The following is a 17,180-nucleotide window of genomic DNA, read 5'->3' as shown; positions in this document are numbered from 1 at the left end:
AAAAGAAACTAAAGTAAAACTTATCTGTGACCATTGTTAAGATAACTTACCTTTGAAAATGTGGAGCTAAATATATAAATTCTAAATTCTGAAGTCTCTGGCCATGGGACTAAATTTTGGGCCATATTTGAGTTTATATGATTCTATGAGGGTATATTTTTCATGATATCATTGACATTGATGTTGAGAATCACTCACTATCTTTGCTTTATTTGCCACAAACCTGGAATTGGCGTTTGATGTGTTCTGACTGATATAGTTCAGTCTATCAAATTCCAAAGTTCTCACTGATTTGATTCACAATGATGAGTGAGTATCACCAGACCTAAAATTGTTTATCTTTGCAAAAATACAGTGCTTTTTGGATTACCTTTGTATTACTGCTGAATATCCTTAATTTTAATAGCTAAAAGATGCTACTTTGCCAGTGTTATGGATGAAAACTAATGTGGTCTGCAAAATATGAAACTCTGTATGGGCTCACTATTGAAAGAAAACGTAGACACCCCTAAACTTGTCCATCTTCAAAAAATGACTTGTAATGGTCATGATTGCACAACAACCTGAATGTACTTAATGTCAGTGAACTGTAAAGTTAAAAATTGATTAAAGTGGTTAAATTTCATGTTATGAATATTTTAGCACAAGAAAACAAATGATACTTTCTACTTTAAAGTACATAGCAAAGAGACCCTGAAACCAGTTTTGGGGTCTCTGATGCTTAACTGAGAGAGCAAAAAGAAATGTAACATTTTGCCATATTCAGGTTGGTATAAGGATAGTTGAGAAATATATGAATTTATAGAAACATGGAGGTATCCTATAATAATTTAATAGTAATAAGAGAAATTATGAAATAAGGGATATAGGGGGCAAAGTTTCAGAAAAGAAAAAGGGCTAAAATATGAGGGAAAAAATGATGAGAAGGTTAATAAGGACTGGAGGACAGTGAATGTAGAACCCAAGGGTGATTCCATGGGCATATGTTAAGAAGATCCCCAGGAGAGTGAGGAAGTCACCACAATGGTTTCCAAATGGAGCAGTAACTAAAATTGGCAAATGAAGATAATTATATGAGCAGAATGGATCAAGTGATAAAATAGTTGGGAGATGATCTACCAATACAAAATTGATAAAATATTGTAATGAAACTGAAAATGCTTTGTCAATTTTCAGGCGTATGAGGGCCTAAAATTATGAAGTTTATCTGCTATCTAGTGAGGTAAGGAATGCAGACTTTAGGTATATTCTGTAATATCTGGTTTTAACACTTCTATTCCCACTATCTGTCCATTTTGCCATCTGGAAGCAATTCACACTCTAAAAGTACTTGTGGTTTTTCTTCTTAAAGTATTATAGCAATTTATGTAAAGTGAAAACTACACTGAAACTGTAATGTACATCATTAATGGAAATACATATATAAAAGTGAAGAAAAGTCAATTCAACCTTACAGCAGACAACTGCTATTACATATCAATAGTAGGGCAATGAGAGGGAGGGGTAAGGGAGAGGATGACCATTACTATATCTATTACCTACAATTTTAGTACATAGAATCAGATCATATACCATGGGTACACAGTGTATAACAATGAAAATTAATAATAATATTTATTGAATGCATGATATATACTGAATTTTGTACTATGCATGAGTACATTACCTGTCTTACTTTACTTAAACTTTGAATTTTCTAGGGAGGTAAGTAATCTATTATCCTATTTTTCAGAAGAGAAAATTGAGGTTGAGTCACTTCAGGCTTAATGAAATAACTTAAAGCAAGTAGTTGCAAAAACAGGATAAAGAGACTCAGGGGTGGGTCTATCCATTTACTGTCCCACCCAGTGAAGCCCTTTCAATCTCCCATGTTGCTCTTTTGTCATATCTTGTCCCCTTCAAGATCACCCCGGTACTCATGTCTGCCTCATTTCAGAGGGAGAGTATATTTTTTTCTTGTCTGAGAGAAAGGGACCAAGTGAGCACACATGTAATTTGCCTCAGAGCCTGGACCCATGAAGAGATGGCTCTACTGACTGCCCTTCAGATAAGCACTTCTTGGTTCAACCCAGTTGAATCTGACTCCAGGAACCATTGGAAGAGAGAGAGAACTGGACATTTAAGTAGATTTATTTTCATAATAGCCCTGTGAAATGGAGGAACAATTGTCACTTCCATTTTATGAGTAAACTAATGTCCTGAAATTTGAAAGAGTTTATTCCGGTCATAGAGCTGAAGGCTACTCCATCCTCAGCTGCTCTGGTTACGAAGTCTCTGCTCTTTCTACCATGCTTCCTCTTTAAAGAGCTAAATGAAGCCTGCTAGAAGTCTTCCCCAAATTGTTTGATAAGATGGCAAAGAGCTGCACTGGCTTGACTGTGAACGTGGCCAAGCTGGAAAGCAAACCTTCTCCTGATGTGATCTGCTTGACCTGACCTGCTTCAAAGAGGTCAACCCTAACAGTTTGGAAGTCACACCATCACAGATGGTACTCAGCCTTTTGTATAACCACACACCCTGAGTGTGACTCCATCTTTCAAATGTGGATCTCAGTTTTCTTGCCAAAGGGCTGCCAAGGACTTAGTTCTGTTAACAACTACCAGCATGCAGACAGTGAGCCCTCTGTGATGACTATTGCCCTGGTCCCAGTAGGGTAGGGTGCTTTCTGTGTGTTCTCAGAAGGTCTTCCTCAGAGCCCTTATGTTAGTTTGTAATTATATATTCACCAACATGATCATTTATGTACTGTCTACTGCTAGCTTGTAAGTTCCATGAAGGTAGGGTTGTGCTTGTTTTATGTATCCTGAACCCCTAAAATAGTGCTGAATAAGCTTTTGTTGAATAAATGAATGCTTTCCCATCATAGAATCAGATTTCCCCCTAATTATCTGGCCATAAAGAAAATACTCAGAGGTTGTATGTGCCTTGGATAAATATGGACCTCATTGTTTTTGAAGTCTGTCTAACTATTTTTGGTGGAGAGTGAAGCTATAGGATAATGCTTATTCTTGCTCTGCCACTCTGAACTCTGGAGGACTTAAGCTTCTCCAAAAGCAGAGAAGAGCTCAGCTTACCTCTTTCTGGTGGTATTTGATGGCCACTTTCAGCTTGGCTAGGTCATGGTACTTTTGAGGGTCAAGCTCTTCACTGTGGTCATCTCGATGGTTGAGGATGATCTCCAGTTCCCGGGAGCTCCGAGCCTGGTCCAGCAGGTCTTTGGCAAAGAGCTTGCACTGCTGGGAGAGCTCCTCGTACTCAGCCTTGAACTCATTCTCCACCTTGCTAAGCTCCTTGAGCTCCCAGCCCAGGCGGAAGGCAGTTAGGATGGGGTCCTCACTTGATAAGGCGATGAGTGAGGGACTTGCCAGGGCTTTATAGATGTTCAGTCGGGAGCGAGAGTGGCGCAGGCTGTCTACCTCTGAACTGGACACACACTCCACGCAGTTGCAGCGGATCTGGTGGGGCCGGGGAATAGTGACCCGTTTTTGGACAAGCAGTTTGATGATCTCATAGTTGTTGGTGTGGGCAGCCAGCATGATGGGAGTAATGTCCGGTGTGAACTCAGAGAACTGAGTGTCCATCATAAGAGTGGGGACCTAGGTACACGAAAATGAAACGAACAAACATAAAAGTTAAAGATTAAGGCTTGGAGCATAAAGCCCATCAAATGCTAATGATTCAGGAACTGGGGTCACCAGTTTTTCGGACAGTTCTTCTTATAATAGCTAGTTGTAAAATCCTTACCTGGTGGCTCAGATGGCAAAGAATCTGCCTGTAATGCAGGAGACCTGGCTTTGATCCCTGGGCTAGGAAGATCCCCTGGGGAAGGGAATAGCAACCTACTCCAGTATTCTTGTCTATAGAATTCTACAGACAGATGAGCTTGGCAGGCTACAGTCCATAGCATCACAAAGAGTTGGACACAACTAAGTGATTAACACACACACAGAGGCCAGGCATACTTTGCATATATTTACTCATTTAATCCCCACAACAACCTTATGAGGTAAAAATTCTCCCCAAATGAAGAATTTGAGACACACAGAGTTTAAAGAACATACCTAAGGTTATTCAGCTTTACATGCAGAGCCAGGATTCAACCTCAGACAATATGACCCTAGAGCTTGGCTCTTAAAATATGCCAGTTCTGTCTGAGGCACAATGAGAAATGTAGGGCTTCCCAGGTGGCACTAGTGGTAAAGAAGTCGCCTGCCAGCGCAGGAGATGTAAGAGACGTGGGTTCGATCCCTGGGTTGGGAAGATCCCCTGGAGGAGGGCATGGCAACCCACTCCAATATTCTTACCAGGAGAATCTCATGAACAGAGGAGACTGGTGGTCTACAGTCCATGGAGTCACAACGAGTCGGATATGCCTGATGTGATTTAGCATACACATGCATGCACAGAGAAGTGAAGGACATTTTTCTTGGAACTTGGTTAGGTAGATCAGACTTCCATAAATTGCTAAGTAGGAGTATGTGTTCATTCCAAATGAGCAGTAGAGACTGCAGAAATATTTGTTTGAAAGGTTAAAGACAACCAGTGATCTTAAAGACTATGCCACTAAATCAAGCCCTGGAGGCTGAAGAGAAGACATTCCCAAATTGTGACCCTGACTTTGTAACTTGAGTGGATCAAAGACCAAGGCCAGACAGTATTCCTCAAGCTTCCTGTAGATCCCAGCAAAATAGAGAGAATCTCTTATTATCAGGAAGAATTACTCTGTAAATGAGGACCTCTAGGCTTGAGGGATGGGATGAAAGTGAAAGCTGCTCAGTTGTGTCTGATTCTTTGCTACCCCATGGACTGTAGCCCTCCAGGCTACTCTGTCCATGGAATTTTTCAGGCAAGAATACTGGAGTGGGTTGCCATTCCCTTCTCCAGGGGATCTTCCCAACCCAGGGATTGAACCTGGGCTTTCTGCATTGCAGGCAGATTCTTTACCATCTGAAGGATAAGTTACCAATAGCAAAAAGACATCTGATAAAATTGGTATGTCCATGATGTGATGCTTGGTGTAAATAGCAGCTATAGATGAAAGGTATGGAGTTCTTTGGGTATTCATGATCATATACTTCTGGGTGAGTGTACAGATCCAAATCAATGAATTAAAAAAAAAATCTTTCAACTTGAAAATGTGCCTTTTGGGATATGCTACATCCAACAGAAGAGTCTAAGTGTTGTAGAATCTGGATCTAGACCATGAGGAGGACTGGAATAGTCTGAGAACATTTCATGGAGGGGTGGAGGGTCTGAGGATGCAAAGCATGGATAAAATTCCAGGAGATTGTAAAATATTGATCTGAATACATTTTTTTTTTAAAGCAAAGCTCCAAATACTCAGTTTAACTGTGAAGAACAAAAGAATGTGGATAATGGAGATTCTCATAGAATAGACAAATACTATTTTAATTGCTAGTTTCTTTTGACTCTTAAAAAAATAATTTTGGAAACCCATGTTTGCTGGCAAACTGACAAAAGGATGAATTGTAAGTTTCATCATCTTTGCCTCCTTCCCACCTTGGATGAGGCTTTCCCAAACAGGGCAGTGGCCAGAAACCTGGGGGTGGGAGAAAAGTGGTGGAGAAGTTTGCCAGGAATCTGTTTCCTTCATGGGGTGGTTGCATCAGCCTTTGAATAGTCGAGAATTGGCTGCACATTGGCCATCAATTGCTTGGATGAAACAGCAAGTAAACATTGTTAAACATTTAGAGGGAGCAGCTACCAACAAGATAGCAGGAAGTGAGCAACTGGCTCATAAAGTAAATTGGACACAGGAAAGAATAATTTCAGAAATTAACATAAGCCTGCAGGCTAAGGAAGAAGTAGGTCTGAGTGGGCCTAGTAATGAATATAAACACAACAACCGGCATAAAGCCTAGAACTGGGCAAGATGACAAGTGAGCCATGCATCATAGACTGCCTGGGAAGAAAGGAGCTCAGACCCAGACTCTGTCCCTCCTTGGTGCACAGGGGCATTTCTTAATCTCTGTCATGATCTCAAGGCTGGAGATGGGGGGTGGAGGGAAGATGGCTGGCTGCACAGGATTCCCTGGATTAGACTGGAGGTACGAGTCTATTCCTTCTCATGATGTTCTTCCTGTCCTCTCCCTCTACCCACTTCCTTGCACTTTCTTTTCTTTCTCTTTCCTTCTTCTCCTCTATGTCAATGCTGACAGATGTGTCCAAGACACAGAATGGCACTTGTGAATAATGCTTAGCCCCATTTGTGTCATGGAGCTGAAAGGTTGTTTTCTATGCCTGGAGTATGACATGCTTTCCAGAGCCATCTGAATCCATTGTCTTTGACTGGGTGCTCAGCAAGGAGCCTCTGATTATCCATTTGTCTTTCTGGGTACAAAACACCAGAGAGTAAATTTTTTCAAAAGAAACTGGTCTGCAGTGGCCAATCATGTCCTCCTACCAAGATTGCCTTTTCTCCTCCAGTCAGCCTTATTATTCACAGATTGCCACACCCACCTCATTCCTTGCTCTCTGTATGTATATCCTTGGGGGGGTTCCCTGTGTGGATCCCCACTTCTCTGCCAGTGAAGGGCCATTGTAAGCCCTGACTTCTTCCATAGATCTTCCCCTTAACTTGATCTCATCCCTCATTGACCACCCGGATGTTGTGGGCACTACGTTACATCCAAGATACCACTCTTCTGAGGCGGGCTTATATTTGTCTCTATTTCATATATGTATTTTTTGCTTCCTCAATAAGGTTGTGAGGTCTCCAAAAGCAGAGCTGTCTTAGTCTGCTCGTGTTTCCCCCATAGCATCTAGAACAGTATTAGACATAACAGCAGGCACTCAGCTAAAAGGAAACTCAGTGTCCTATTCTCAAATTAAGAAGCTGACTTTTGTTTACAAGCCTGGCTTCCACAATTGGAATCAATGTGAACTAGTGTCCTTGGGTCTTTTCTATGTTCAGCTAAGAAGGAAGACATTTTAAGACTCTAAGGAAGGTTAGTAGACAGGCTCTATATGGATGAGTCTATGACTTTCTATATGAATACCCTGAGGTTACAAACACCTAGGACAATCCCTGCTTGTCATTTTCACAATGCTATTACTCTAAGATGGAGCCTCTGATCCAAAGACTAAAGATTTCTACTCCTCTTGCCCCCTCTGCATCTTCTCATTCTGCTACTCATCCCTCTCTAAACTGTGCAGGGACCATGGATTATCACCAGAACAACCATGCAGAGAGTCTATAATTAGGATCAGAAGTTTCTGATAATAATCAGGACTTTGTAATATGGTCTGCAACAAGGGCCAAAGAGATAACAGGTGACAGAATTAAGAGCTAAGTGAGGGTGCAGGTGCATAATTTGCGTGAGTGAATGGTAGAAACGAGTGAGCTGTGGAGCATGTGCCCTCTCAAAGGGGGCATCTGCTGCTCCGTTCCTTGCTCCCATATGCATGAATGAAGGGCTGGTGTTGTAATTTTTCAAGAGAAGTCAGAAATGTGGATCTGGAGGTAGCTTTTCCTACAGTCTTCAATGTTGGCTTAAAAAGTTAAAGATAGTGTGCAGGCCAAACAAAATACATGTATGAGGCAATTTAGGCCAGAGTGAGCCAGTGTGTGACCTTTAAGCTAGCAGAGAAGTTGTGAGACTAAGGAGGGATGGGAGAGAATGCTAGACATTTAGGCCAGGGCCAGATAATAAAAGGCCTCATATGCTATGAGAAGGAACTTAATGTGATCTGTTGACCATAGGGAGCCATTGAAGAGTTCTAATCAGGAAAGGAGCATGGTTGAAAAAGTGTTTTACAATGAACAGTTTGGCTAAAGTGTGGGGAATTGGCAGAGGTGTATGTGCTGATAAATGTTTAACAAGTAGCTTTCCACTTTAAAAAATCTTGATTTATAGTGTTTGCCAATTTTTGTGGTGTAAATACTCCCACTGTGGCCAATTTCAAGCTACAAATATGACATCCTGGAAGACAGAGTTGGGAAGAGATGCATACAACCAATTCTTACCAGCTGGTATAGGCCAGCTCCAGCAAATCATTGGATAAGTTTCAGAAAGATAAGACTAGTTAAAAGATATCCACAGACCAGGTGAAAAGATGGCAAGATCTTAAACTAGACCGTGATTCCAGAGATAGAAGGGATTTTAAGACATTCACTGGATGCGTCAGGTAATACTGCAGGGAGCAGAAATCAAGGATATCAGGTTCAGCATTGCATGCCTGATTGAATGGTGGTGTCACCATTGGAGATGGTGAATACAGGAGGAAAAACAGGTGTAAAGTTTAAAGAAAGTTTAATTTTAGACATGTTGAGTATGAAATACCTATTGAGAGAGTTGCAGGGAATTGTATAACTCTAGCATGAATGTTGAAGCAAAAAGGTCAGGGCTGAAAATGTAGATATGACAATTTTCAGCCTATACTAGTAGTTGAAACCAAGAGTATAGGGGTTAACCTCTGCCCACCTTGGCTCATTTACACCTGGACCCATTGGTCTTCCCCAAGTTTCAGCCCTGCCCCAGTTTCCAGAGCAACCGAGGTCTAAGGTTGGAAGCTTCCAAGTAACCAACCTCGGCCTCCTCCATTCCAATTGCAAATCTTTAAGCCTCTGCACTAGGGTACTTTCCCTTTTTGGATAGTTTCTGATTTCCAGCTTCTTCTCTACCTGTTTATAAAACAAGATTTCTCCCTAGATCCCTAGTCTTGAGTTTCTGTTTATATAATTGACCTAATAGCCCAGGTCTACTATATTTTCTGGATTATCTGTGTTGTTTTTGACTTATTTTACAGCTCTGTAAATTTTAATGAAAAAAATTTTTGCCTGACAAAATGCAATTGACCTGTACATCTATTTTCAAATTTCTTTGCATCTGTTTATAAATTTCTTTCAGCATCCCCAATGGCTTATGTCCGGGGTTAGCAAACTTTTCCAGTAAAAAACCAGATAGTAAATATGTTAGAGTCTGTGGACCTTACAACTCTGCCATGTAGTAAGAGAGCAACCAAAGGCAATATGCAAATTAATGGGTGTGGCTGTACTCCATAAAATTAACTCACAAAAACAGCTGACAGGCTGGATTTATCTTGCAGGGCATAGTTTGCAGACTTCTGACTTCCTGGTTTCCTCATTAATTAATGAGTTAAATAAAATCTTAGACATGTGGTCACTTGTGTTACCTTTAAATTTGTATGAGGATCATGATTTAACTTTATTTTTAAATTATCCTTTAACAGCCATTTTGTGTTCAGATTGAGGTTAGGTGGAAAATTGAATTTTATTCTTATCAAGTTTTGCCTTCACTTTGAACTCCAAAATTATACTGAATGATCTTGAGCTTCCCATTAAAAATCATGTTTTTTTTTTTTAACAAGGTGAAGAAGGGCAGGGGTGGGTGGAGAAAGAAGAAGGAAATTTATACACCAATAAATTAGATTTGGTTCATATTATCTACAACTGTATTTCTAATGAAACCTGGTACATGAACTGACTGGATTGAATCTTTTAAATTTGTAATGATGTGGGCTTAGGGTATGGCCACTAAAGCAGTTACATTGTCTGCATCTCCCTGGGGCTTTACCTTCAGGCCCTAATGAGTTTGCTCCTGGATTTGCCCTAGGTCGTCAGGTTGAGAAGCTAGTGTTACAGTCTAGGACCCTTCTGGATTAATGAGCATGAGACTGAGTCACTCGGCTCAGAGCTCATCACACAAAACACTTGCAGTACACTGCAGACTGAGAAAAAGCCAGCTTCTTTATATTTCCAGCTAAATTCCATTGCCAGAGGACACAACAGAGGAACAGCTGATGCTCTACTTTACCCACTCCCAAGACTGGCTAGGACTTTTGCAAGGTTATTGTTCTCAAGGGACCCAAATGATACATTCATTTCTATTAACCTCATCACTGGACACAATCTGCTAATTGGAATTTCTGATTCCTATTGTTAAAAGCTTTAAGCAGGAGGCCTTGCTGGAGTTTATCATAGGCTTCTGAAATTAAACGCCCCATTTGTAATTAATGGACAGACCCTTATCAGGAGCCACCTCATTCATACCCACAGTGCTGTCTGGTCATAGGCTGAACCTCTCAAATTGGCACTTCCTCATACTGCTGGCCTGATAGCATCATGTTGGAAATGAATCTCCCATCTTGTTCCAGAATTTAGTGAAACTGCAATACCTCTCTTCTACCTGCTAGGTCTCCTTCTCCTCACCCTAACATGCCAGTTAAAAATCAATGTTCAGTCTTTTTCAGTCCAATGGACTGTTGAAAATGAATTTCATTTCCCTGTATTACTCAGAAATAAAGAACACTAGCATCTAATCACGTCACATTACCAGCTGCCCACTCTGCTGTACCTACAAGGTCAGTTAGCTAAGTAGTGGTGATGCATGGGCTACTTTGGAGCAGCCATTGGCATCAGATGGGAAACAATTTGTTTCCCAGACTGTGGTAAAAACAGAACCATTATAATTGGAATTTGCTGGATCATCTCAGCTGATTTCTAAGCCAAAGTGTATATAGATTGGAAGGCTAAAATGGACAAAACTTATTTGGGTACAATGTCACAGAATGCACCTGATGTTTTTTAAAATGTCAATATTTATATGCAAAATTAAATAATGTATATAACAATGGCCAGCATTAGCCTGATTATTCTAAATGGCTAAATTTAGATAAATTCTAATGGCTATTGGTCTCAGCACTTTCCATATGATAGACACCATGCTGGAGTATCTCATTTAGTCCTCACCATGGCTCTATGCTGTGGGGTTCCCAGGTGGCACTAGTGGTAAAGAACCCGCCTGCCAATGCAGGAGACATGAGGTAGGTTCCATTCCTAGGTCAGGAAGATTCCATTGAGTAGGGCATGGCAACCGTCTCCAGTATTCTTGCCTGGAAAATCCTATGTATAGAAGAGCCTGGTTGATTGCAATCCATAGGGTTGCACAGAGTCGGACTGGACTGAGTAACAACATGCACGCATGGCTCTATGCTATAAGAGTAATAATTATCTTCATTTTACACCTGAGGAAACTCAGCCTTGGAGAAGCTAAGTACCTTGTCCAAGGTCACATATCTAGGAAGAAGGGTGACCAGAACTTGAACACAGGCAGTTTGGCTCCAAAGCCTATATTGTTAACTATTATACTACTTGACCTCCAACCAGCAAAACACCAACAATTTATTACATTAATAAACAAACCTATAATCCCAACATTGCATATTCAGACACATAAAATTGCAGGTTTCATTGGATATTAATTAAACTTGTCAACTAATGTTCTACCTTGTGTATGTGCTAGTTCACTTCAGTTGTGTCCAACTCTTTGTGACCCTGTGGACTGTAGCCCACCAGGCCCCTCTGTCCATGGGATTCTCCAGGCAAGAATATTGTGAGTTTCCATGCCCTCCTCCGGGGGATCTTCCTGACCCAGGGATTGGACTCGAGTCTCGTATGTTTCCTGCATTGGCAGGCAGGTTCTTACCACTAGCACCACCTGGGAAGCCCAGTGTTCTACCTTAAACCCAGGTAAACATCATCGAGTACTGCTCAAGGTTTGTTGTTGTTCAGTCGCTAAGTTGTGCCCTACTCTTTTGACCCCATGAACTACAGCACGCCGAGTTCCCTGTCCTTCACTATCTCCTGCAGTTTGTTCAAACTAATGTCCATTGAGTCGGTGATGTTATCTAACCATCTTGTCCTCTGTCACCCTCTTCTCCTCCTGCCCTCAACCCTTCCCAGCATCAGGATCTTTTCCAATAAGTTGGCTCTTTGCATCAGGTGGCCAAAATATTGGAGCTTCAGCTTCAGCATTTATACAGTTAAGATAGGTAAGAAATTGTGAAAATGATGTAATGGTTTGAAAATCAAATAAACCAGAGGATATGGAATATTATTTTTTTTAATTGGGGTTTAGTTGCTTTACAATGTTGTGTTAGTTTCTGCTCTACAGCAAAGTGAATCCTCACATGAGGATATGGGTTATTATGGAGGTAGAAAAATGTCAGAATTAAACTTCTGGCCCTTGTGTCTGTAGGGCTACACAGAGGGATGGAGCCCCAATGTGCCAGTTTGAGTGTAGTTAGCTTTGCAGGTAGCCCCCTGGTGGAACTTGAAATATAAAACATTTTAAGAAAGCTATTGTTCTTGATTCTTTTTTTTTTTTAAAATAGGTCATTGTGTAATTTTTAAATTAAATTTCTCTTATAGATGGCTTTACTGGAAAGAGGATGCTGCCAAGCTGGTTTGCAGTTTTCCATGTCATTGTTCATCACATGACTAGGGGGAGTTCAATAAAGATTTATGGAAAGGGCTAAGAACTCACATGTAGAAACCTTGGCGATCCAACCAGGGCACAGGACCATGTGAGGGCTAGGGTGATCAGACTGACATCAAATCTATTGTGGAATTCAATAAAAATGAAGTCTTATTATTGTATACTTTTTTTCTAGTGGGTAACAATCTTGCTAGGAGCACATTTTCCAGCAACACAAAATCAGAAGGAACAAAAAGAGGATATTTCATTTAAAAAGAGGAGGTGAGAACCTCTGTTTTAAGTAGTTCATAGCCATAGTCCATTGAAAGTTCATATTTTTCAATTGAAAACTATGTTCATTGCCATAAATTGAAAATTGATAGGTATTACCATGAGTCTCGGTTTAGGTCTAGAAGAACTTGAGTGATAAAAATTAAGCTCAGTTGGTTCTCAGAGTATTAAAGGAAAGTTAGAAAAGGGTAATTCTCACCATTATTCTCAAAAGCTGAGTGAGATAAGCCTGAATAAAGAAAATGACCTAAAGTCAGCTAGTAGTAGGTGAGAGACCTTTTACAAAGGTATAAAGAAAACCAGACCAGAAATCTAGAAGCAGAATTAAACAATGTCAAGTATTCCCTTTGCCGATCATGATTTTCATTTCATGCTCCATACACATGCCAAATGTTGTTTTGTTTTAAAGTTTCTCAGCTCATATGCAAGTATCAGACTGAAGGGTTATATGACTGCAGGATGAGGCTTGAGGGAGGAGATTGTGTCATATTCATAAAGCAGTTATTGAGCCCCACCTTCCTGCTTCTCTCAGTTATCCATACCCTCAGCAAGCCAAGTGGCTGGCACCAGCCTCCAGCAGTAGACTACTACTACTCAACAGCTATTTAAACTGTGAGCATAGTCCCTGAGGAGGGAGGAAGTTAATTTTTCTTTACATGAGTATCCTTGATCTTTTCAGCAAAGGAAACAGTATAATGTCATCAACTATCTTCCATTTTCCAAATCTCCAGATAGTGGTAAATCATCTATCAGTTCAGTTCAGTCCAGTCACTCAGTCGTGTCCGACTCTTTGTGACCCCATGGACTGCAGCACACCAGGCCTCCCTGTCCATCACCAACTCCTGGAACTTGCTCAAACTCATGTCTATTGAGTTGGTGATGCCATCCAACCATCTCATCCTCTGTCGACCCTTTCTCCTCCTGCCTTCAGTCATCTATCTGCAGGGCTGAGTTTTGCATGTCTGGTCCTGCTGATTGCTGCTACATAGCGGCACTTGGTGAGTAGTCAGACAAAGGGCAGTGAAAAGTAGGGGATTATTATGTAGGATCTTTAAAGTTTTCCCAAGCTCACAGTTAGGAGAAGGAAAATTGGTTTATGATCTGAATTTTCCAGTTTGGCTTTCTGGAATGACCAGATTGGATTTTCAGCTTTCCTCCCGAAGACAACATGTGAGAAAATGTACCTAAATTGCAGCACAGAGAAATTTTAGGAGCCCTGAAATATAAAATATAAGGTCTAGCCCAGTGACTGGCTCAGGTCTATGGGCCTCATAACCCATATTTCTGTCTCTGAGGCTCAGGAAGTGTGGTTGGGGGAGAACATAAGTTCCTTCTATGCTATCAATTTCAAAAAAGCATGGTCCTAATATTTCTGGCTCTTCTAAATAGTCCTTATGGTTTTGGAAGCTGTATATACAACTAAATTTAATTCCTTTTGAGAATGCCTTTAGTTTTTACACTGTACTACCTTTTGGGGTAATGTGGTCAGCTACTTTATTACACTCTGTGGAAATCATAACCTATCATTCATCCTAAAACTTGGGCAGTTTCAAAGACTCTTCTTTCAGATATCCTAGTAATTGGTGAACTAGAGCTAGTTCTCCTTCTATGGAGCCTGCATCATCTTAGAGATTTATCTTCTTTGCATTTTTTTCCAGATTGAAAAGTTGTTGTCTTAAAAAATTCGATTCCCAATTTGGAAAGGAACTGTTTCCTTCCAGGTGATTTAAATGGAGTAAACTGGGGGTAGTGTAAACATTGTACTGAATTCTTCAGGATGGTTAGAGACCCTCTGCATTTGGAGGCTTGTAAGGGGGTGGCAGAGGATGAGGTGGTTGGATGGCATCACCAACTCAATGAACATGAGGAGGTGGTTGGATGGCATCACCAACTCAATGAACATGAGTTTGAGCAAACTCTGGGAGATAGTGAAGGACAGGGAAGCCTGGCATGCTGTAGTCCATGGAGTCACAAAGAGCCAGACATGACTGAGTGACTGAACAACAAAGAGCAGGACAGATGCTTCCTTGTCGAAGATTGTTTAAGAATCCCTCCAAGGCAGAGTTTCTCAACTTTTGGGGCCAGATAATTCTTTATTGTGGGGTGCTAACCTGTGCACTGTAGCATTTTTAGCAGCACCTATCAGCTCTCCCTTTCCACAGTTTTCACAACCAAAAATATCTCCAGACATTGCCAAATGTCCCCTGGGGATATGAGGCTTGTTTGGCAGTGGGTAGACTGGAGCAAGGAGAGACAGAAGTAGCTAGAGTTAGTTGTGCCTGTCTTAGGCTTGTCTTCTACCTGAAGATTGTGAAACAATCCCATCAGTACACTGACCCACTAGGACAATGATTCTCAACCTCAGGAAGGGAAGGAGTAGGAATGCCCTTCCTTTCCCCAGGAGAACGTATTGATATTGAATTTTTGGTGAAGTATTAATTTTGAGCAAGTCTAGAATTCTGTATTATGAGAACTAATAACCACATTTGATTATTTCATTTGTATTTATTTATTAAAACTATTCATTTATTCATTTGGCTGTGCTGAGTCTTGGTTGCAGCATGCAAGATCTTTTCATTGCTGCATGTGAACTCTTAACTGTGGCATGTGGGATCTAGTTCCTTGACCAGGGATCAAACCCAGGCCCCTGCATTGGAAGCATAGAATCTTAGCCACTGGATCACCAGGGAAGTCCCCACTTGGCTATTTGTTTTAAACATTTACTTTATTTTTAAAATTAATTTTATGATTAAAGTTAAATGATATTTATTTATTTATTTATTTATTTATTTTTTAAATTTTAAAATCTTTAATTCTTACATGCATTCCCTTAGTCACTCTGTCTGTCTACATTTCAATGACTCCCTAGCCATATGATGGCTACCTTATTGGATGGTATAGATATAAAACATTTCCATCATGGCAGAAAGTCCTGTTGGATAGTGCTGCTCTAAGAGGTTGATAATCACTGTACAAGAGAGCCCCACTGAAGTCTCTAGAGATCCTTTAGCAGTGGGCAATAGTTAACATTTGCCAAATACTTTAAAACATGCTAGGAACTTTGCTAAGCATTTGACATGTATTGTCTCTTGTTTTCTTTCCATCTCTTCTTAATATCTTAAGCATCTGCTAGGTTTCTACCATTTTTATACTTCATTGTACCCATCTTCGGGCAGAATTCTCCCTTGATGTTTCCAATTTTCCCAAAGATCTCTAGTCTTCCCCCCTTTGTTGTTTTCTTCTATTATTAAACAGTGTTCATTGAAGAAGGCCTTCTTGTCTCTTCCAGATATTCTCTGAAACTCTGCATTTAATTGGATGTATTTTTCCCTCTCTCCCTTGCTTTTCAATTTTCTTCGTTCTTCTGCCTCCTCAGATAACCACTTTGACTTCTCGCTTTTCTTTTTCTTTGGGGTGGTTTTATTTACTGCCTCCTGTACAGTATTACAGACCTCTGTCCATAGTTCTTCAAGCACACTGTTATCTAGATTTAGTCCCTTGAATCTATTTGTTACCTCTGTTGCAAATTCATACAGGATTTGATTTGTCATACCTGTCTGGCCTAGTGTTTTTCTTAGTTTTCTTTACTTTAAGCCTGATTTTTGCTATGAGAAGCTGATGATCTGAGCCACAAGCAGTTGCAGATATTGTTTTTGCTGACCGTATACAGCTTCTCCATCTTTGGCTACAAAGAATGTAATCAATTTGGTTTTGGCAAGAGTTAGAACCCTGTATGGAATAATTCATTGGTTCAAGATGGAGAAAGGAGTACAACAGGGTGTCTGCTGTCACCCTGTTTGCTTAACCTATATGCTGAGTACATGAGAAATGCTGGGCTGGATGAGTTACAAGCCGGAATCAAGATATGTCTCAAGATGGCAGAGTAGAAGGATGTGTGCTCCTCTTCTCCTGCGAGAACTCCAAAATTACAACTTGCCTCTGACAAGAGAATGTTGGATCTCACCAAAAAAAGATAATCCACATCCAAGGGCAAAGGAGAAGCCCCAGCAAGACAGTAGGAAGGGCGAAATTGCAATTAGAATCAAACCCCATACTCACCAGAGATGCTTGGAGGAATCAAACAAAACCTTGTGCGCACCAGGACCCAGAGACCCCACAAACACTGAGCCAGACCTACCTTTGAGTGTTTGAGTGTTTCCTGCAGAGGTATGAGTCAGCAGTGGCCTACCAAAGGGGCAGGGGCTCTGGGTGCTGCAGACTTAGGTGTGGCATAAGGGCTCTTGGAAGAGGTCACCATCAATCCCACCATAGAGCCGCCAAGCAGACAACCCACAAACTGCAGAACAATTATACCAAATAAATTCTCGCACTGTTAAGAAAGTTCTAGGAGCCACAACAGATCTCCCAACCTGGGGATCTGGAAAAGGGACTGAGAACCCCCAGAGAATTTGACTTTGGAGGCCAGTAGGAGTTGATTACAGAACTTACACAGGACTGGGGAAACAGACTCTTGGAGGGCACAAGCAAAATCTTGCGCACACCAAGACCCAGGAGAAAGGAGCAGTGATCCCACAAGAGACTGACCCAGACTTGCCTGTGAGTGTCTAGGAGTCTCTGGAGGAGGCATGGGTCGGCTGTGGCCTGCTTCAGGGTCGGGGGCACTAAGTGCAACAGTGCATGCATGGGACC

The 17,180-nt window shown here is 41.0% G+C and overlaps 1 protein-coding gene across 1 annotated transcript in view; it reads right to left on the bottom strand.

Moving 5' to 3' along the window:
* TRPC5 (transient receptor potential cation channel subfamily C member 5) overlaps window positions 1–17,180 on the bottom strand; it is a 343,345-nt gene that overhangs the window by 144,268 nt on the left and 181,897 nt on the right. Inside the window, exon 3 of the mRNA XM_027963151.2 lies at window positions 3,075–3,596. Within this exon, the coding sequence (XP_027818952.1) occupies window positions 3,075–3,596 (522 nt within the window). The remainder of the gene's footprint in view (window positions 1–3,074; window positions 3,597–17,180) is intronic.

Source organism: Ovis aries, chromosome X, assembly GCF_016772045.2.
Source record: "Ovis aries strain OAR_USU_Benz2616 breed Rambouillet chromosome X, ARS-UI_Ramb_v3.0, whole genome shotgun sequence".
In the NCBI taxonomy this organism is placed as follows: domain Eukaryota; kingdom Metazoa; phylum Chordata; class Mammalia; order Artiodactyla; family Bovidae; genus Ovis; species Ovis aries.
Note: the sequence above shows the minus strand (reverse complement) of the source record. Positions and strands in the feature narration are given on the sequence as shown.